The sequence below is a fragment of the Canis aureus genome, chromosome 5, assembly GCF_053574225.1.
Source record: "Canis aureus isolate CA01 chromosome 5, VMU_Caureus_v.1.0, whole genome shotgun sequence".
Taxonomy (NCBI): domain Eukaryota; kingdom Metazoa; phylum Chordata; class Mammalia; order Carnivora; family Canidae; genus Canis; species Canis aureus.
In genome coordinates this window covers 56,659,999-56,683,342 of record NC_135615.1, presented here as the reverse complement: position 1 = coordinate 56,683,342, position 23,344 = coordinate 56,659,999, and the positions used below count along the sequence as shown (strand labels likewise).

General features: G+C 40.6%; 1 protein-coding gene and 1 pseudogene across 7 annotated transcripts in view; one reads left to right on the top strand and one right to left on the bottom strand.

Annotated features, from left to right (window-relative positions):
• The window catches only part of FCHO2 (FCH and mu domain containing endocytic adaptor 2), a 121,073-nt gene extending 100,284 nt beyond the window's left edge, over nucleotides 1-20,789 (bottom strand). For 6 of the 7 annotated variants that reach the window (XM_077898141.1, XM_077898145.1, XM_077898143.1 and 3 more), the window contains exons 1-2: nucleotides 20,691-20,789; nucleotides 5,474-5,565 (exon numbers count right to left, since the gene is read on the bottom strand). In XM_077898141.1, coding sequence (XP_077754267.1) covers nucleotides 5,474-5,565; nucleotides 20,691-20,723 — 125 coding nt within the window. In that variant the 5' untranslated portion in view covers nucleotides 20,724-20,789. Of the gene's footprint in view, nucleotides 1-5,473; nucleotides 5,572-20,690 lie in introns of those variants that run through there. The other variant, XM_077898148.1, reaches the window with a different exon arrangement.
• LOC144313272 (protein farnesyltransferase/geranylgeranyltransferase type-1 subunit alpha pseudogene) lies at nucleotides 2,575-4,408 on the top strand (annotated as a pseudogene).
• Nucleotides 20,790-23,344: the final 2,555 nt, after the last annotated feature.

Here is a 23,344-nt window from a genome sequence, read left to right as displayed (position 1 = left end):
AGTGGGGGCAACTGGGTGGCTCAGTTGGTTGGGGATCTCCCTTTGGCTCGGGTCATGATCTCAGGGTCCTGGGATTGAGCTCCATATTGGGCTCCCTGCTCAGAGGGGAGTCTGCTTCTTCCTCCTCCTCTGCCCCTCTTCCTGCTCATGCTCTGTTTCTCTCAAATAAACAAATAAAATCCTTAAAAAAAAAATAGTGAAATAAATATGAGACTAGGAACAGGACCAGACGCCTGCCATCATCATTTCTATTCAGCATTATACCTGAGGTATTAGCCAGTATGGTAAGTCAAGAAAAACCAAAAGGTATGAGGACTGCAAAGGGATATACAAAACTGTCATTTTGTACAAGATGATTATACATACAGAAAATCCCAAACAATCTACAGATAAATTGTCAGAATAAGCAAAGACTAACAGATTGCTGGGCACAAAGTCAATATATAAAAATCAAGTACATTTATATATAAATTTGCAACACCGGGCAGCCCAGGTGGCTCAGTGGTTTGGCACCACCTTTGGCCCAGGACGGGACCCTGGAGACCTGGGATCGAGTCCCACATTGGGCTCCCTATATGGAAACTGCTTCTCCCTCTGAGTCTTTCCCTCTCTTTCTCTGTGTCTCTCATGAATAAATAAGATCTTTAAAAAAAAAAAAAATGAATTTGCAACACCGTACCAACAAAATGCTTTCATCCAAAATATCTAAAGAGCTCCTTCAATTTATTCTTTAAAGAGGGGGAGGAGAACAAGAAAAAAAAAAACACCAGAAATGAACGGGGGCGTCCGGGTGACTCAGTTGGTTGAATGTCCCACTCTTGCTTCCAGCTCAGGTCATGATCTCATGGATCCTGGGATCCAGCCCTGCACTGGATCCACACTCAGCAGGGAGTCTGCTTGAGGAGTCTATCCCTCTTGCTCTTTCCCACACTGCATGCGTGTGTGTGCCCACTCTCTCTCCCTCTCTCAAATAAATACTTTATTAAAAAAAGAGATAAAGAGGTACTTCATAAAACAGGAAATGCAAATGACCAATAAACATATGAAAGGATGCTCAAGCTCATTATCGATCAAGAAAATGCAAATTAAAATCACAATGAGCAGGGTCCCTACATGGAGCCTACTTCTCCCTCTGCCTGTGTCTCTGCCTCTCTCTCTTCCTGTGTCTCTATGAATAAATAAAATCTTTTAAAAAATTAATTAAATAAAATAAAATCATAATGAGATACAGGTATCCCTCACCATCTAGAAGTTCAGCCTTCCCATGAAACCTTTCAAAAGCCAAATGGCATAAAGCAAAGAAGCAATTACCATTAATTTATATGGAAAAATTTCTGAGCTTTACTGGACCCAAAAAATACCCCTCTTAGGCTTTTCTGATACCGCAGGACACATCTTGCTAACAGATACACAAAATAAACTGAGGTAAGGCACAGATGCTCACACAGTTCAAAACTACAGCAGCTTGATGCTGAGATGCTGAGCACAGTTCGAAAGGAAGAAGCCTGGCAGTGGCACTTTCACTGTGTGCACTGCCTCCAGAAGGGCTCACTGCAAAACAAACGCCAAATGCTATTTTCTCATTTCGATATTTTGCAAAAACCCAAATCCTCTTCAGATTTTTCCCGGTTAGCAAAAAAAGGCACTAATGTCGATATTTCCTAAGAGCAAAATGACATAACACAAACCTCTGAAAAGTGAGGGAAACATGTAGTACTACTTATCAGAATGATTCAAATTAAAAGACGAGCCAAAAAAAAAAAAAAAAAAAAGACAAGCCATACCAAGTGGCAATGAGGACATGGAATGACTAGAACTCTGAAACAAGGTTGCTGCTGGTGTAAACTGGTACAACCACCCTGGAAAATTCTTTGGCATTACCTACAACAGTTACACATACATAACTCTATGACCTGGCAATTCCACTCTAGGGCATATACCTAATATAAATATGTGTGGCAAGACCCATGTGCAAGAATATTCAAAGCAAAGTTACTTGTAATAGCAAAAACTAGAAATAACCCAAATTACCAAGCAGGCCTAGCCACAAAATAGCTTTATCCAAATCAAATTACCTTGATTTTTTTTTTAAAGATTTTTTTTTTAAAGATTTTATTTATTCATGAGACACACAGAGAGGGAGAGAGAGAGAGAGGCAGAGACACAGGCAGAGGGAGAATCAGGCTCCATGCAGGGAGCCCGATGTGGGACTCGATCCCGGGACTCCAGGATCATGCCCTGAACCGAAGGCAGGCGCTTAACTGCTGAGCCATCCAGGCATCCCATATTCTCAGTCTTAAAGACAACACATTTTAGAAATTTGCAGATTTTCAAAATACATACTTATACTTCTTTAAAATAAAACTCAGAGGGGCACATGCCTGGCTCAGCTGATAGAGCATGCAACTGTTGATCTCAAGGTTGTGAGTTCAAGCCCCACATTGGGTGTGGAGCCCACTTAAAATCTAAATCAATCAATCAATCATAATTAAACTACAAATTCAAAAACCTTAGGCTTTTCAAATTATTTTAGCATGTTTCATGATGTTTGTTTAAAATGGTAATATTTTGCAGATGGTGGCCACGGAGAGGGTGGGGGAGGCTGTGCAGGGCAGCAAGTCCTGCCGGGAGCCAGAGCTGGAGCCCCAGCCGCAGGAAGAAGCCATGCAGCTGAGCTGGGAGAAGCGGTGGCGTCCCCCATGGATGACGCGTTCCTGAGCCTGGACTCGCCCACCTATGTCCTGTACAGGCCCAGAACAGAATGGGCTGATAGAGATACAGTGCCGCAGAACGATGGCCCCAATCCAGGGGTCCGGATCATTTATAGTGAAAAATTTAGAGAAGTGTATGATTATTTCCGGATCATTCTGCAGGGTGATGAAAGAAGTGAACGAGCTTTTAAAGTCAGCAGAGATGCTACTGAGTTAAATGCAGCCAATTATACAGTGTGGCATTTTCGGAAAGTTCTCTTGAAGTCACTTCAAAATCATCTAAATGAAGAAATGAACTACATCACTGCAGTAATTGAGAAACAGCCCCAAAACTATCAAGTTTGGCATCAGAGGCGAGTATTAATGGAATGGCTACAAGATCCATCTCAGGAGCTTGAGTTTATTGCTGATATTCTTATCAGAATGCAAAGAATTACCAAGCCTGGCAACATCGACAATGGGTTATCCAGGAATTTAAACTTTGGGATAATAAGCTGCAGTACATAGACCAGGTTCCTTTTTTTTTTTTTTTTTTTAAGATTTTATTTACTTATTCATGAGAGACACAGAGAGAGAGAGGCAAAGACACAGGCAGAGGGAGAAGCAGGCTCCCTGTGGGGAGCCTGATGTGGGACTCAATCCCAGGACCCCGGGGTCACGGCCTGAGCTGAAGGCAGACGCTCAACTGCTGAGCCACCGAGGCACCCCTGTAGACCAGGTTCTTAAAGAGGATGTAATAACTCTGTCTGGAACCAAATATATTTCATAATTTTTTTTAAAGATTTTATTTATTTATTCATGAGATACAGAGAGAGGGAGAGAGAGGCAGAGAGAGAAGCAGGTTCCACGCAGGGAGCCCGACGTGGGACTCGATCCCGGGACTCCAGGATCACACCCTGGGCCAAACGCAGGTGCCAAACCGTTGAGCCACCCAGGGATCCCCTACGTCACAATTTCTAACACCACTGGCTACAATGATAGTGCTATGCTGGAGAGGGAAGTCCAGTACACTCTGGAAATGATCAAACCAGTACCACATAATGAGACTGCACACAACTATTTGAAAGGGATTGTACAGGATCCTGGTCTTTCCAAATATCCCAATCGTTAAACCAGTGATTTGATTTGCAACCAAGTCATAGTTTCCCCTACCTGATTGCCTTTCTCATGGACATCTATGAAGACATGCTAGAAAACTAATGTGACAAGGAGAACAATCTCAATAAAGCATTAGAGTTGTGTGAAATTCTAGCTAAAGAAAAGGACTCTATAAGAAAGGAATATTGGAGATATACTGGAAGATCCCTTCAAAGCAAACACAGAACAGAGTAACCCACCAACAAATGTACAGCAATAACACCATCTGGAAGAACTCAATGGAATGCTTTTATTTTTTTAAGAGACTCTAATGCAGGAGTTTAAAGCGATCATTCCCGGGATCCCCGAGTGGCGCAGCGGTTTGGCGCCTGCCTTTGGCCCAGGGCGTGATCCTGGAGACCCGGGATCGAATCCCACGTCGGATTCCCGGTGCATGGAGCCTGCTTCTCCCTCTGCCTGTGTCTCTGCCTCTCTCTCTCTCTCTCTCTGTGACTATCATAAATAAATAAAAATTAAAATTAAAAAAAAAAAGCGATCATTCCCTTTGCCTGTGCTGTAAAACGTGCATTGCACAGGTATTGCTGTTTAACAAGAACTAAGCGTGATGCTCCCTGGGTGCTGCTGCTATTCAGACTAGCAACTGATTATTTTAAAGTAAGGTAAATGGTGGGGACGGAGGGAAGTTCCTTCCCATGAAGAAACTTTTAAAGTCTTATCAAGGGGCAGCCCAGGGGGCTCAGCGGTTTAGCGACGCCATTAGCCCAGGGCCTGATCCTGGAGACCCGGGATGGAGTCCCACATCAGGCTCCCTGCATGGAGCCTGCTTCTCCCTCTGCCTGTGTCTCTGCCTCTCTCTCTCTCTTTCTCTCTCTCTCTCTGTCTCTCATGAATAAATAAATAAAATCTTTAAAAAAAAAAAAAGTCTTATCAACATTTACTCTAATCCCTTAGCATCAGCTCCTCCCTATTTGCAGCATTAATGAATGCAGGTAACTTGTATATAACAGATATAAGGCAACTTAAATTTGGGTTCAGGAAGCAGGGAACGCAACTGTTACATTAGAGCTGCTATGCCACACTTACAGTATCTTGCTTTCACTGTAACCAACTAATGCCAAAAGGATGCTTTTGTAATAAAATTATAGATGTATCCCAAAACTTGAAAAAAATAAAATAAAATGGAGTATTTTATCCTACAAAATTCCTCCATTTTTCTATTGTATCACCTTGCTAGTAATAATAAATTCAATGAAAAATATGTAGAAATTTTCAAACAGTGAATACAAACCAGGAGTTCAGCAATGCTACTTGGAACTATCACGTAAATGTATAGACACCAGATAACCACACTACTTTAAAATGTAACTATAATAATGTACTTTTCAAGAGTGTACTTGATAATTTTAAGCCAGATCTAACTAAAATATCCTGGACAGCTCAGTTGGCTAAGTGTCTGATTCTTGATTTTAGCTCAGGTTGTGATCCCAGGGTCTTGGGATTGAGTTCCACCTCTGGCTCCATGCTGGGAGCCTGCTTAAGATTCTCTCCCTAACCCCGTGCCCACTAGAGCACCCCTGTCTCTCTCAAAAAAAATGTTTTTTCTCATTTATATTCTAAAATTTAACTAGATGAATTGTTAAATTACTTATTTAAAAAATACATACCTTTCTCTCACAAAATCTGCTAGTTCTTTTGTTGATATCTGTCCATGTTTCATATTATGGTACAGGACATCAAAGCCACTATTTTTTTCCCCCTAAAATTGAAAAAGATTTTTAGTTTAATGACAACAAAAAAAGATTAAAATGACTTAAGAATAACCCTACACTAACCAATATGCAATTCTAATATGCAGGTGAGCTACTTCTCTTTAATTGAACCACTGTTGCTCATTGTATGACTTTAAACTGTATCAAAGAAATACTACACAGTTTGACAAAGTTTACAATTTACTATATATACATATACACACATTAAACATACATGAACACATTCTATAATCACTTATGACTATAGTAATGGAATTAGGTCTGAAATTTTAAAAAAATAACATGCAGTATAATTTAGAAAAGAGAACCATAGATCTTTTTAAATACATGACCAAAGCCCATTTCAATTCCTTTAATACACATTAAGGGATTCCTGATTATTGACTTCTGAGTCACAAGAGCCTATTATTAGTCACTTAAGCATTCAATACCACAAAATGCTTTATAATAGCTAACATAAATCTTTTAGTAAACTTAAACAACTTGAGAAGTGAGAAAGGAGATAAAATTTTAACAAAAGAGCAGTAACAGTCATTGGTTAGTCCTCAACTAATGAGAAATTAACAGAACAAGACCACTACACAATCCTAGAAAACCTTTACTGCCATTTTTTCCAATAAATGCTAAATTAGTAAGTCATAGGGAAGAAGACAGAAATATCAATTTTATAAATGAAATAAGACTATTAATAAACTAAGCTAAACTAAACTCTCTTTACAATTAGTAGTTTTTCTTCCATGAAAATAAAATAATGAATTCAATGTATTTGTTGGAAATAGCAATACAATAGGCAAGAATTACACAATATGAAACCTAATTTTTTTATAGTTCACCAAAAACAGGAAACCTATTTTAAGAACTCCTTAACAAACTTGTAAACTAATATAGAAATAGTAATTATTTTGCCATATATACAATAAATTAAAATGTGGTATTTGTAATGAGATAATATAGACAATATACTCAGCATTTTGAACATCCATTTCTATTTACCAATAAGAATACAACATAAAAACACAGACTAATGAATCCAAACATATCCATTTGGCTCCTACTATTTTTCATTTTTAAGATCAAAAACTTATTATCTAACTTTGCTTTTCTTCTATCTGTAGGTTTTTCATGGAAATTTATCCTAGCCAAAAGAAGACTATTCTCTGAGGTAACCATTATTACTAGTTTATATAAGCAAGCAAAAATACATGATCATGCAGATTAGTATGTAAAGCTGCAGACAAAATAATAAAGGGCCTGAATCCTCAAAGGGATGAATTTTATTACTTGAATATAATACATAAATTTACACATAATTAGACTATCCACCAATTCCCAGTATAGCCCTGAACCCTAAAAAAAAAAAAAAAAATCTAATCTAAATACTAAAACCATAAAATCAAAGTCTGAAGCTCTCACACCCCAAAATTCTTACTGGACATCTACTAGTTCTCATTTGCACATAAATCTAACAATCAGGGGGGCACCTGGGTGGCTGAGTTGTTCAAGTATCTGCCTTCAGCTCAGGTTCTGATCTCAGGGTCCTGGGATAAAGCCCCACATCCCGGCTCCCTACTCAGCAGGGAGTCTGCTTCTCCACCACCCACTCATGCTCTTGTGCTCTCTCAAATAAATAAATAAAAATCTTCTTAAAAAAAAAATCTAACAAGTCAGGCTACCTGGGTTCCCAATATGCATTATGCATATTCAAATTAGAAATAAGGTGGGAGTAAAGGACTATTCAAACAGGCACAGGGACTATTAAAAATACTATTTACCAGGCTTACAAGAGAAAGAAAAAAAATATTTTTTTTTAAAGGAGGTAAGAACTTTGAGACCATCTAGTAATTCGGGCAATAAAGTCCTAAGTGTTTCTGCTTCACTGTTACAGTATCAGAAACATTAAACAAGTAAGAAAAGGTTAAATTATATTCAGAAATTAAGAAGTCTTTGCAGGAGTAAGCTCTTTATTAGAGAACTTCAGATATCCAAAGAACACATTAGTTCTGGAGGATTATTTATTTCATACAATACAATAAGGAAATGAGGATTATTTATTTAGTACAATACAACAACAGTACTACAGCAGCAATAATACACCCTAGGAAACAGTACTAGCTATTCCATCTTTCAGGTCTTCATTTGGAAAGACAAGGAAAACTCATTCTAATAAGGATGTGATACAGAAGAAGCCTGCCTCCAAAGGCACTAACAGGGCAGCCCAGGTGGCTCAGCAATTTAGCGCCGCCTTCGGCCAGGGTGTGATCCTGGAGACCCAGGGATCGAGTACCACGTCGGGCTTCCCTGCCTGGAGCCTGCTTCTCCCTCTGCCTGTGTCTCTGCCTCTCTGTCTCTCATGAATAAATAAATACAAAAAAAATCTTTAAAAAAAATTGTTCCTAACATTAGATTATTTTTGGCTGTCATGGTAATTGTGTCTTGCTTTTTTCCATTGATTAAAAAGGCGGTGCTAAACTGCTGAGCCACCCAGGCTGTCCCTGTTAGGAACAATTTAAATGTCCATCAACCAGTAACTAAAAAGACAAAACGGGGTATACCCATAAAATGGAATATAATTCAGCAATATAAACGAACACTGATGCATGAGACTTAACATCATAAACATTTCACGAAGTTAAAGAAGTCAGACACAAGAGACCACATTCTGTAGAATTCCATTTATATGAAATGTCCAGAATAAGCAAATATGCTGAGATAGAAAGTAGATGAGTGGGTTGCTAGGGAGAGGGGTTGTGACAAAAGGTACAGGTTTTCTTTTTGAGATAATGAAAAAGTTTTAAAACTGACTATGATGATGGATGCAAATATCGCTATTATGCAAAACCACTGAACTGTACACTTTACGTGAACTGCATAATATGTAAAATCTATCACAATAAATTTGTCAAAGGTGTAAGCAGATATTTTTATCCATTTCAATCAATAAACTTTTGCAGAGAAATATGCAGTATTAACTGACAAAAGCAGCTATTAACACCATTGCTGATACAAGGAAGACAATTATTTTGAAGATTTACACTAAGATAGGATTTTTTATGGGCTGGTCTCAATGCACTTTGCAAAGAGCATTGACACTTACATAAAAGTCCAATGACTGTGGCCTGGGGCAAACAAAATCTTGTTATAATCTGATATAAACAAGTCTTAAAAATCTTTGAAATAATTCCTAATATGAAGTAGGAAAAAAAATCTTATCATCCTTTGAAGATGTTCAGTACAGAACTGTACAAGTCCTTTAAGAAAACACTAACTTCAGGCGCCTGGGTGGCTCAGTCGATTAAGCGTCTGCCTTCAGCTCACGTCATGAACCCAGGGTCCTGGGACTGAGCCCCACCTGGGGCTCCCTGCTCAACCAGGAGTCTACTTTTCCTTCTCCCTTCGCCCCTCCCGCTGCTGCTGTACTCACTCTCTCTCAGTCTCCCGTTCCCTCAAATAAATAAAATATTAAAAAAAAAAAAAAGAAAAACCACAAACTTCTCAGGATGTATGGTTTCCCATACTTACCACTCTAATTTGACTACACTTAACAATTTGATGTTTATCAATCCAGATTCCTTTTCCCATACATATAGTAACATGTTAATTTTTTATTATGAAAATGAGATCACACTATGCATAGTTTTGCATTATAATTATCAATTAAACTGAAATTTAGCTAAAAAGATAATTAAGTTATAAGTAAGGTCACAAAGTCATTGGAAACATTCAGATTTTTTTTCTACTGTAATTTAGAATCCACAAGTAAGACATACTTGAAATTTCAAGTTAAAAAGTCTGAATACATCATACCTATTTTGGAAACTCAAAGGTATCTTCTTCTGGTTGATTTTATAACATCCCTTTATACTTAAATCTTTTTTAAATAAATATAAAATACAACCCAATATCTTTTCACTTGAAGAAAAAATGCACCTCTATCAACAAAGCTGTGAAAAAAATCTAGATATAACATACCTCGGTTTTTAAGATCCATGAATAGTAATAGTGGAAAAGCACAAAGCTATAAATCCCAGCAAGTTTGGCTAATGGCCTGGAACTTCTCCTTCAAAGAACTTTTTAAGAGCAACAGTAAACTAAATACTAAAAACAAAAAGCCTGAGGTGCACTTGGGTGACTCAGTGGTTGAGCATCTCCCTTTGGCTCAGGGCGTGATCCCGGAGTTCTGGGATCGAGTCCCCACGTTGGGATCCCTGCAGGGAGCCTGCTTCTCCCTCTGCCTGTGTCTCTGCTTCTCTGTCTCTCTCATGAATAAATAATAAATTCTTAAAAAAATAAAAAAAAGCCTAGATATCGTTCACTTTTGATGATTCCAAGATCTGAAAAACAGGCAGAGGATAGGGTAGACTATACAATCAGACCAAAACTGAAAAGTTGATTTTTACCTTGTTCTTTTTAAAAAAAATTTTTAAAGATTTTATTTGAGAGACAGTAAGAACAAGAAAGATCAAAGAGAGAGGGGCAGAGGGAGAAGCAGACTCTCTGCTGAGCAGGGAGCCCAATGCAGGGCTCCATCCCAGGACCGGAGCTGAAGTCAGACGCTTACCTGACTGAGCCACCCAGGCGCCCCTCCTTTTAAAAATTTTAAAAGAATTTTTGGAAGGGGATCAAAGAGTCAGAAGGTGGTATCATGTGAACAGCAAATAACATGCCTAACCTTCCTCTCAACCTCAAACCGCCTCAAAGGTAATAAATAAATATCATCACTTCCTACCACTCTACATTTTCCTTTTGCTCTAGCTCTTATGTAAGCAGTTTTTCTATAAGTGAATAGCACATTTAACCTAACCACAAGTTACAATCTCTTCTTGTCAACCTTCTATTTATACATTGAAATTTTCATACATGATCATCAAAACTATACTACAGAACCATTGGCAAGATGTTTTTAAAGCAGAAAACAATAATTAAAGATGTAAAATGAGCACTGCTCAGCAGTCAGAACTACTTGATACAGGTACAAAAGTCACTCAAACACATTTGTCGGTTGACTAATGGGAAGAAATCTTACTATATTTTCTAACCTCTCAGATATATTCTCTAATCTCTTCAGTTAGTTAAATCCTTTAAGCCATCAAATAGAGTGATATGGATTCAACAAAAATAGCAGAAGCAAAGAGTTAGGAGATAATTTGTTTCATAACTTTTAAATTTTCTGTAATATTCTATAATGAATGTTCATTAATCTCAAAATGGAAAAAAAATAAATACAACATCAGCTTTCTCCAAAACTCTTCAATCTGTGCATTTAAAGTCAAAGACTACCTTCTTAAACTGACATCTTGTTCATAATAGTTAAATCTCCTAATTCATAAATTTAAAAAAAAACTGAAAATAACCTAAATATTCAAACAGGGCATAGTTTTAAAAATTACCTCTTCATTCCATGGAAACCAATGCAAGTCACTGCAAAATATTTTCAAAGAATACTTAATCATATGACAAAAATGCTTGATGGTAATATCATTTGAAAATACCAAGCTTTAGAAAAATCAGCAGAACACACTGTGAATCTTGTATTTCTAAAGATCTTAGAGGACACATGGAAAAGCTATATATAATTTTAATTTTCTTCTGTACTCTTCTATGCTCTACCTATCACATAACAATGGTTATAATTAAATAGGAAAACCATCTTCACTGGCTCATTTCAAACAATTAAAAACTAATACTTCTTAGGATTAAGGTCCAGCATCACCAATTTGCTGTACTTACACCACACCTTCCTATCTTTTCCCTACAGGCAACCGAACATGCTTGTCACATCTTCTGTGACCTTTATTTCTGCTGTTCCATCAAGGAGCTTGTCCCTGATAGAACTGATGGACTCGGGTGTCTTACCTTCATCACACGGTCCACCAATCACTTCTCAATTTAATCCTCTGAATCCGACCACCAGCAAAATCCTCTAGCAACTTCACCAACAGTTACCATTTTAGGTCTCAGTTGCTGTTGTACTGTTTTCGTTTATCACCCACATCTGACCAGTTTATGCTCATCTCTGTGGACCAATTGCTACATTCTTCCCACTCTAGTATTCTTTCATTTTTCCACACTAGATAAACTGGAAAAACCAAACTCATTCCCTCTACATCTCCATGGCACCATATTTCTATATGGATTTCTTAGGGTGCTTCTGTTAAATGTTTTAGAATTGTAAAACCAGGAAGGATAATCTAAAAAAAAAATGGACTAAAAAAAGTACTTCCAAAGAGTTATGCTAACCAAATGTACAGGACAATATGAAGAATACCTTCTCCTATGCCTTTGCCTAAATAATTTAAGTAGTTCTGAAAGGATTAGAGCATTCAGGATTTAGTGTGTAGGGTAGAAAAGAATCCAGACAGCAAATTTTTATCCGTTCCATGTCAATGTTAAAGTCTTTCCCCCAAGTTGAACTTAAGCAGACTCAATCGGTATCAATTTCTCACTTTCAAATTTCTCCTACAGGTGCAAAAATACAAAACAAATCACCATTCCACTCCCTGAAAATTTTAAGGACCTCACAATAAAATTTATTGCCATCTAAAAGACTATGATTTATAATGTCTACCTGTCAAGTCTACTTGAACCAACTTAGATGAATGTGGTAGTTTGCACGTTCCTAGCTTGTTGCAGCTGAAAATAATTTGGGCATGGCTAACTGGCTAACAATTATACAAGATCACATTTTCATTTAGTTTATATAATTTGCTTGTGTATGCAGAGATCATCTCTGGAAAGCTATATAAGAAATTGGTAACAGTTATGGCCTTGATGGAGATCTTAATGGCTGGGGTACAAAAAAATAAAAATAAAAAAGGATTTTATACTGTATTCCCTAGGCACTTTTTGAATACTGAACCATGTAAATTTTGCAAATCTGTTAATTAATGTATATGTAAATATACATACACATAGACTTTAAATTTCAGCAGACCACCCAATGGGATATATAAGCAGTATTTGAAATTTTCAAGTAGGGATCCCTGGGTGGCGCAGTGATTTAGCGCCTGCCTTTGCCCCGGGGTGTGATCCTGGAGACCCGGGATTGAATCCCACGTCAGGCTCCCGGTGCATGGAGCCTGCTTCTCCCTCTGCCTATGTCTCTGCCTCTCTCTCTCTCTGTGTGTGACTATCATAAATAAATAAAAATTTTTTAAAAAATTAAAAAAAGATAACAAAAAAAAAGAAATTTTCAAGTAATAAAAAAAAAGTCTATATTCTGGGTTTCTATAATCACCTCAACTAATTTTCTAAAAATATATATATTTAAATTTGCATATGGATATATCCCCAAGAATATTTGTGTGTATGCATTTAAGTCTCTCATCTAGAATACTAAATTTAGATTGAGAAAATCAAGCAAAGGGTACACCTGGTGGCTCAGTCCATTAACCCTCTACCTTCTGCTCTGGTCATAATCCCAGGGCCCTGGGATACAGTCCTGCATAGGGCTTTCTGCTTAGTGGGAAGCCTGCTTCTCCCTCTGCCCTTCCCTGTTGCTTGTGTCTCTCTCTCTCTCTCAAAAAAATAAAAATCTTAAAAAAAAAAAAATCAAGCAGAAATATAATGTTCCACATTCCAAAGTCCTATTACTAGCAATTCCACACTTTAAAAAAATTTTAATCCTCTCAATTTATCCATGTAAATAATAGATCAACTTTTGGGTATATAACCAAGTGCTCCAAATTTATTTAGAAGTAAAACATGACAGGGATCCCTGGGTGGCGCAGCGGTTTGGCGCCTGCCTTTGGCCCAGGGCGCGATCCTGGAGACCAGGGATCGAATCCCACATCGGGCTCCCGGTGCATGGAGCCTGCTTCTCCCTCTGCCTGTGTCTCTGCCTCTCTCTCTCTCTGTGTGACTATCATAAATAAATTAAAAATATTTTTAAAAAATTTAAGAAGTAAAACATGACAATACCAGTGAAATCAACAGACTGGAAAGAGACTTCTGTACTGGTTAAACAATTAAAAAAATAAGGACAAGAAACACAGAAGTACTTCAGGATAAAAAACACCCAAGATAATTATTTCATTCTATTTTTTAAAGATTGTATTTATTTATTCCTGAGAGACACAGAGACACAGGCAGAGGGAGAAGCAGGCTTCCTGCAGGGAGCCCAACGCGGGACTAGATCCCTGGACCCTGGGGTCACGCCCTGAGCTGAAGGCAGACACTCAACCACTAAGCCCAAGTGCCCCTAATTATTTCATTCTTGATGTGCTGACTGGAAATAATCTTTGGAAAAGGTCACCTAAACTAAAAATGTCAGTTCAATACAATGTTATATATGCTAAAGAATACTTGAAGTCAAAAAAAAAAAAAAAAAAGAATACTTGAAGTCTTTGGGAGAATGCTTCATATTTTATAGAGATCAGGACTACTACGCAAAATGAGATTTATAAGGTATTTAAATCAGCTACATTGTATTTTTTTCCCTTCAAATAATTATCACTAGGGCATCTGGGTGGCTCAGCAGTTGAGCGTCTGCCTTCGACCCAGGGCGTGACCCCGGGGTCCCGGGATCGAGTCCCGCAGCGGGCTCCCTGCAGGGAGCCTGCTTCTCCCTCTGCCTGTGTCTCTGCCTCTCTGTGTGTCCCTCATGAATAAATAAATAAAATCTTTAAAAAAAAATTATCACCAATGAAATCCATTCCTTAAAAAAAAAAAAAAATTTATAGTATCCAAAATACATAAAGAACTTCTAGAACTTCACACCAAAAACACAAATAATCCAATTAAAAAACCAGAAGACATAGTTCTCCAGAGAAATATACAGACGGCCACAGACACACGAAAAAATGCTCAACATCACTCATCATAAGGGAAATGAAGATCAAAACCAAGAGAGAGGCGCCTGGGTGGCTCAGTCAGTTGAGCATCTGACTCCTGATTTCCGCTCAGGTCATGGTCTCAGTGTCCTGGGATCGAGCCCTCCGTAAGGCTCCAGGTGCTTAGGCAGTGCTTGGGCACCCTCACCTTCTGCCCCTCCCCCTGCTCATGCTCGCCCTCTCTCGCTCAAATAAATAAAATCTTAAAAAAACACACACACAATGAGTTATCACCTCACACCCTTCTGAATGGCTAAAATCAAAAACACAAGAAATAAGTGTTGGCAAACATGTGGAGAGAAAGGAACCCTCATGCATTGTTGATGGGAATGCAATCTGGTGCAGCCACTGTGGAAAACTGTACAGAGATTCCTCAAAAAAACAAAAAAGGAATTACTGTATGGTCCAACAATTCCACTACTGGGTATTTACCCAAAGAATACAAAAACACTAATTCAAAAAGATATATGCAGCCATATGTTTACTGCAGCATTATTTATAATAGCTAAAATACATAAGGAACTCAAAGGTCCATCTATACAGATGAATATATAAAAAATGTAGTGTGTATACACACACACACACACACACACACACACACAATGGAATATTACTCAGCCATAAAAAAAGAATGAAACCTTGCCACGTATAACAACGTGGAGGGATCTACAGAGGCTAATGCCAAGCAAAATAACTCAAAGACAAATACGATATGATTTCACTTATATCTGGAATTTAAGAAACAAGACAAAGAAAAAAAGAGACAAACCAAAAAACAGACTCTGAATTATAAAGAATAAACTGATGGTTACCAGAGGGGAGTTGAGTTTGGGAATGGGGGAAATAGGTGATTGGGGATAAAGAGCATACTTAACCATGGTAAGCATTGAGTAATGTACAGAATTACTGAATCACTATATTGTACACCTGGAACTAATATAACATTGTATCTTAATTATACTGGAATCTAAAAAGAAAATTTTTTAAAAATTTAACTCTTCAATTAAATAATCTGGGTTTATATAAAAATATAAAGCCATCTTAGGGATGCCTGGGCAGCTCAGCAGTTGAGCATCTGCATTCGGCTCCAGATGTGATCCTGGGGTCCCAGGATCGAGTCCCGCATCGGGTTCCCCGCAGGGAGCCTGCTTCTCCCTCTGCCTGTGTCTCTGCCTCTCTCTGTGTGTCTGTCATGAAAAAATAAACAACATCTTTAAAAATATACATATATAAAGCCATTCTAATTAGTATAGTGCAATGTTGACACAATCAAGAACATTATAAATTAGTATCCTACTCTGAGAAAGAACCAGTATACAGAGACACTTCCTTGCTGTACCTGTAAATATCTTTTTAAAGTTACATTATCTTTTGGAGGACTAACAACTGTTTTTAAATATTAAGGCAATGGTGTGGATTTCTGCTATCAAAATTAATTTTGCTAACCAATGTTAATGGAAAAGAAGAACATTTTCAACTCGATTATCAAAGGCACTATACTTTGTGGCAAAAAATGACTTATCAGCAACAAAACACCTGTTCTGTAGGAAGTTTTAAATACATTTTTCTCTTCAAAGTATAATATTAAGTAATTTGTAACACAGCATACTGTTTTAGTTAAGAAAAACTACACTTTAAAGAAAAAGGCAGGATGTGCTACTTTCAAAAGGACTTGAAAATAGTTTGCATGATTCAAACTTTCCTCTAACAAACGCCACAACAAAAGTTTGTCTTTCTATACGTGGGGAAAACAACAATTAATAGGTTGTTTGGTTAGAAACTTAAAAGTTTCCCATTACCTCACTTTGACAAGCTTTATTTGTTTTGGCAGTGCCACTTTAAATATTAGGGGAGAAAAGTGAAATTAATATTGTAATTTCTCTGTTTCAAGAAGTTATAAATGATCCTAAAATATGTAAATTTTTAAGTTGTCTTAGACAACTATCAGATTCTCAGAAGTTATTTAGTTCCTGTTTCTGGTCTTTCCTAGTTCATTTAGTCCTCCTTTGGAACTTTTTATAAAGCTCCAATTTAGAGCTTTCAGTCCCAATTCCAGGCTTGGAAGTAAATAAAATGCAATCTATTTTAACTGTATTCAATAGTGAGAAAGTGAAGGCAAAGACAAAAACAAATTAGACTGGGAATTCTCTCCAGATTTCAGATATCCAAATTTAGTCCTGTCTGTCCCTTAAGAGGGACAAACAAGGGGCACCCAAAAACTAGTACAAAGAATGTTCATAGAAAGCATTAGTCATAATAGCCAAAAACAATAGACGAGGCTATGTTCAAAGCTCAATTAACTGAGACAAAAGAGAACTTTAAAATGTTACTGTACAATTTGTAGTAAACTATACTTCAATTTTTAAAAAAAAATCTTAATATACATTTTGGAATTAAGTTATTAGCAAGCTTCAAAAACACTTTCATCAAAAAACGTGCAAGAGGCAGCTGGCTGCCTTAGTCACAAGAGCATGCTGGTTCGGGGGGGGGGGGTGGTATAGAGACTACTTAAATCAACTTTTTTTAAAAAGAAAACATTTTGGGATGCCAATTTTAAATCCTCATAATAGTCTTATAAGTTGCCTAAAACCTAAAGTCTGAAGTTGATAGGTTATATATTAATAATTAATTAGATTGACAGACTAAACCTAAAATTCACACAGAAACGAAAGGAATCCAAGAATAGGCAAAAACAATCTTGAAAAAGACAACCAAACCTGGAAGACTCTCACTTCCTGATTCCAAACTTACTGCAAAGCCATGGTAATCAAAACAGTGTTAAGGATAGACAATGAAATACAACTGAAAATTAAGGAGTAAACCCATAAACATATGGCCAACTGATTTTTGACAAGAGTGCCAAGATTTTTTAACAGAGAAAGGAAGAGCCTTTCAACAAAGGTACTGAGACCAGATATCCACGCAAAAGAATGAAGCTGAACCTCCTTCTGGCACCACACACAAATACTGACTTCAAATGGATTCTAGGCCTAAACAGAAGAGCTAAAACTATAAAACCCATAGAAGAAAACAAGTAAATCTCTGTGGCCATGGGTTAGGACAAACTTCTTAATAAAACAAAAGCATAAGTAATAAACTAGACTTCATCAAAATTAAAAACTGACGCATCAAAGGAGAATATCAAATTACGTCACACCAGTTGGAATGGCTACTATCAAAAAGAAGTAACAAGTGTCCGCAAGGTTGTGGAGAAGAGGGAACAGTCGCACACTGTTGGTGGGAATGTAAATTCATGCGACCACTATGGAAAATAACATGAAGGTTCCTCAAAAAATCAAAAATAGAAGTATCATACAATCCAGTAATTCCCCCTCTGGGTATGTGCTTGAAGAAAACGAAAACATGAATTCAAAAAGATTTATGAACCCCTGTGTTCACTGCAGCATTATTTACAATACCCAAGATGTGAAAGCAACCTAAGTGTCCATCCATAGATGAATAAAGGAGATGTATACATACACAATGGACTATTACTCAGCCATAAAGAAGAATGAAATCTTGCCATCTGACATGGATGGACCTAGAGTGTATTATGGTAAGACAAGTCAGAGAAAGACAAATACCATTATTTCACTTATATATGGAATCTAAAAAAACAAATGAACAACAACAAAGAAAAACAGAAACACTCACAAATATAGAGAAAAAAGTAGTGGCTGCCAGGGGAGGAGGGGATGGAGATAGGTGAAATAGGCGCTTAAGAGGTTCAAACATACTATTATAAGTAAGTCATGAAGATGAAAAGTACAAGCATAGAAAGAGTCACTAATACTATAATAATGTAAGACAGTAATGGCACACTGGTGAACATTTCATAATATATGTAATTGTGGAATATCATTCACCTGAGACTACACTGTGTGTCAAGTATACTTCAATTAAAAATAATTTTTAAAAACAGAATATAAGAAATATATTTTTTATACGGACACCATCAAGAGAATGAAAACAACAGCCCACAAAACAGGAGAGAATGTTACAAAATTATATATCTGGTAAAAGACTACCCAGAATTAAAAAAAAAAAAAAAAACCCTGTTACAATTCAGTAATAAAAACAAATAACCTAATCTAAAAATGGGCAGTGAATCTAAAAAGGTATTTCTCCAAAGAAAATATATAAATAAGCACATGAACAGGTGCATCAGCCATCAGAGAAATGGAAATCAAACCCGCAATGAGGAACGCCTGGGTGGCTCAGTGGTTGGGCACCTGCCTTCAGCCCAGGTCGTGACCCGGGTCCTGGGATCGAGTCCCACATCCGGCTCCCTGCATGGAGCCTGCTTCTCCCTCTGCTGTGTCTCTACCTCTCTGTCTGTGTCTCTCATGAATAAATAAATAAAATCTTAAAAAAAAAAAAAAACGCACAATGAGATAATACTTCACACCCATCCACTGTAATAAAAAAGACCGATAACAAGGATTGACCAGGATGTAGAAAACTTGGAACATCAGACATTGCCAGTGGGACGGTACACCAGACAGTCACTTTGGGAAAGTTCGGCAGTTTTTCAAAACGTTAAAGAGTAACAATATAACCCGGGAATTCCATTCCCAAAAGGAATGAAAACATACTTCCCCACAACGATTTGTACAAAAAATGTTCACAGCGGTATTACTCACGATAGCCAAAAAGTGGGACCCACCAAACCGTCCGTCACTCATGAGTAGATAGGACAGTGGCAGGTTCGGCCATAAAATGTAATTAAGCGCTGATGCACGCACCTCAGGGATTAACCGAGGAAACATGCGAAGGGAAGGAAGCCCATGCAAAGCGCAACGCAGACGATCCCACTGAGGCCGCAAGACCTCAAGACACAGAACTATAGGGGCGGGAGCCTGCAGATGCCTCACCGGCCTAGGCTGACCTAGGAGCGACAGGGGTCACAGCTGCTGGTGGTACAGGGATTCTTTGCTGATGACCCTGTTCTACAACGGCCGCAGGGATGCATGCAAAGGAACGCAGAAAGACCCCTAAGCTGTATGCTTAAATGAGTGTGTACTATATAGTGCGTGAACCGTGGCTTAACAAAGCTGTTCATTTTTATTTAAGATTTTATTTATTCACGAGAGACACAGAGAGAGGCAGAGACCCAGGCAGAGGGAGGAGCAGGCTCCCTGCAGGGAGCCCGAGAGGGGACTCGATCCGGGGTCTCCAGGATCACGCCCTGGGCCCAAGGCAGGTGCCCAACGGTGAGCCCCGCAGGTGTCCAAGTTTGTATGATTTTTTTAAAAAATATATTGTATTTATTTATTCATGAGACACGAGAGGGAGAGAGAGGCCGAGGGAGAAGCAGGCTCCAAGCGGGGAGCCCGACGCGGAACTCGATCCCAGGACCCCGCGGTCACGACCTGAGCCAAAGGCAGGTGCCCAACGTTGAGCCCCGCAGGCGTCCAAATTTGTATGATTTTTAAAAAAAAAGATTGTATTTATTTATTCATGAGAGTCACAGAGAGAGAGAAGCAGGGGCAGAGGGAGAAGCAGGCTCCCCGCGGGGTCCTGAAGCGGAACTCGAACCCGGGACCCCGGGGTCCCACCCTGGGCCGAAGGCAGGCGCTCCCCCGCTGAGCCCCGGGGCGGCCCCACAGAGCTGTTTTGTTTTTTTTGTTTTTTTTTCAAAAAACAAAACAAAACAAAACAAAACTCGTGTCTCCTATTTGTGCCCCTTGCGGGGGGGGGGGGGGGGAGGGGGCGGGGAGAAAATAAAAGATTGTGGACCAGCGGCCGACCGCGCGCGGACGGGGGTCGGCGGGGAGTGCGCGGCCCGGTCCCCGAAGGGCCCTTCACCCCCGCGACGAGCGGCGGGCGCGGGGGGCGGGGGCGGGGTCGCGGGGGGTCACGGGGGGTCGGGGCCGCCCGCGCAGGAGCCCGGAGCCCGGAGCCCGGAGCCCAGCCCGGCCCGCCGCGTCCTGCGCTTTGTCAACAGGCCCGGAGGCCAAGTCCCGGGCGGCGAGGCGGGGAGGAAGCGCGGGCCGGGCGGGGGGCGGGGAGGGGGGAGGGGGGAGGGGAGCCCGCGGAGCCCCCGCCCCGCCCCCGCGCCCCCCCGGAGCCCCCCGAGCCCCCGCCCCCCGCTTTGTCCCGGCGTCCTGGCCGCGGGCGGGCTCGGGGCCGCGCTGACAGCCGCCGCCCGGGGGGGGGAGGGGGTCCGCGGGGCCCGGGGCGGCGGCGGCGGCGCGAGGACCCGCCCGCCCGCGGAGCCCCCCCGCCGCCCGCAGGCCGCCGCCCGGCGCGGGAGGCTCGGCGCCCCCAACCCCCGGCCTTACCCAGAAATCCTCGACGAAACGCGCCATGACCATCCCGCCGCCGCGCCAGGCTCCGCGTCCGCGCCCGCCCGCCGCCGGGTAAACACGGGCCCGGCCCCCGGGCGCCCCCGCCTCCCCCGCCGCCGCCGGCCTCCCGGACGCCGGCCCGCACCCGCACCCTCCAGGGCGCATGCGCCACCTAGCGGCCGCGGCGGGCGCGCCGGGGCCGGGCCGCGCTGCGCATGCGCCCCGCGGCCGCGCCCGGGCGGGGTCGCCCCGGGGGTCACGGCGGCGCGCGCAGGCCCCCGGCTGCCGCGGGAGGGCCGGGCGGCGCGGGGGGGCCCGGGGAACCCGGCTCAGCTCGGGGCGACGCTCCGGACGACGAGGGGCGCGCCCCCAGGGCCCCCGGCCCCAGCCCCGCGCCCCGGGCACGCGCAGGCCCAGGCCCAGGCCCGGCCGCGCGGCGGGACCCACCCCGGGACCGCCCTCCCGGACCCGGCGCCTTGGGAAACAAAATTAAAATTAAAATTAAAATATAAAAATTATAAAATAAAAATAAAATAAAAATAAGAAAAACAAAAATAAAAATAAATAGAATAATTAAATAATATATAAATAAATATAAATTAACTAAAATAAATTAATAAAATAAATATAAATAAATAAAAATAAAATAAATGAAAATAAAAATTAAATTAAAACAAAATAAAATTAAATTAAAAATAAATAAAATAATAAAATAGTTTTTTCCAGGGCTTGTTCGTTGAAGCCCCTAGCTCTCGTGGCGACTTGTACATTTTGGAAAAACAGACACATCCTGGCACAACGTAAAGGAAACCCCCCGCCCACTTTTCCAGAGGTTGGGAGGGGGGAACAATGTTCAGTCCCCGTAGAGACCCGCCTCAAGGTCGCGGCCAGCAGCTCAGCTCCATGCGCAGTCTGCAGCGCTTGCAACCGAGCCCCGAGCCTCCGGGCCGCTCCCCCGACACGCGCGTCGCGCCTGCTCAGGTCTCGTGACTCCAAACGGAATGAGCGTTTGCTTCTTGGGGAAAATGATTTTGGTCCTCAAAAGCAAAAACCACACAGTGCCTCGCACGTGCATGGGGCTGTAAAGGGTTTGTTGAATGGGGAGTAAGTGGATACTGGTGGTGTGATTTTTTTCCTTTTCTTAAAAATATCTTTTTTTTTTTTTAAGATTTTATTTATGTATTCATGAGACACAGAAAAAGAGAGGCAGAGGGAGAAGCAGATTCCATGTAGGGAGCCTGATGTGGGACTCGATCCTGGGATTCCAAGATCAGGCCCTGGGCTGAAGGCACATGCTAAACCTCTGAGCCACCAGGGCCGTCCTTAATATCTTTTAGAAAAAAAAAAAAAAAGAATGTATTTTAGAAATATATAGGCTGTAACAATTTGCTTTAAAATAACCCCCCCGGGCAGAGGAACAATGAGTAGGGGCATGGTAGGACTGACTATGAGCTAGTGATTGTTGGGAGCTGGGTTATGGAAACCTGGGTACAGTACTACACTCCCTTTGTGTATGCTTGATACTTCCTTTTCTCTAAAAAGTCTTCATAACACTGTCATTTACACCAAGTGTCGGGGGAAGGCTCAATCTGCTACAGTTCTCTGAACCATTAGTCTAGCACTTTCTTCATCCTGAAAAAAAAAAAAAAAACTTAAAAAAATACAGCCATCTAGATCTCTCTGCAAATAAGGTTGGCATTAAAATCCTAGTATCACCCAGCTGAGACGTAGGGAGGAGAAGCCTTATCCTAGACTCACGCTTAACAGGACCTCACATGTTGCAAACACATTAATTTATTAAAAAAAAAAAAAAAAGACAGGTAGATGTCTCAGGTAGATCCGGATCTGATGCTGAACTCTGGCCCATAACTGTATGTACCCTCTCCCATGACCAACCCCAGTCAGGCCCCTGGGAAAGACTTCTTCATAGCTCTTGACCTCTGTCTTCAGAACAAAAGGTGTAACTCCAAGTGCAGAGAGAGCGGTGGGTGGGAGAGCTGCCCACATCAGAGACAGCCTCCTTGAGGGTCAGCAGTGTCTGAGCAGCAGAAGTGCTTAAGCAAGTTAACTCGTCCAATTTTTCCCCCCAGCAGGAATGCAATAGATTCTTGCATAACAAAGTGCTGTTTTGCATAACAAAGTGGTGTCAAGCTCAGACTCTCCTTTTTTTAGTGTTCTAACACTGACAGTTTAGCCTGGCACTCAAATAACTGCACAGGGAGCACTCCACTTGTACTCATACCTGTGGTCTCATCAATATATCAGAGGCGGGGTTACCAGAAAGACCAGTATTCCGCGTACTTTGGGGATTTACAAGACTCAGTAGGGCTGAAACCCCATATTCTGTAATTGCCTGATATTTAAATTGTGGGAATTTAGGGTAAACACTGATTAAGGTGTAAATTTCAGCCAAGTAGAAGAAGAATGTGGGTTGTGTCCAGCGCATTCTGTTCTCTCAAGTGAGGTTTGCTGGGGTGCACAGACATGCTGGCAGAGCATAGATAAGGCCACCAGAGGGTAGCTCACTTTTGTGCCATTAAGTATTTGTGACCCACACACTTAGCCCTTGCTTATCCAAACACATTTTGAAATTACTAAGAACTGACACACATAACAACACTGTTCCACTCACTGCCTATAACACCTGG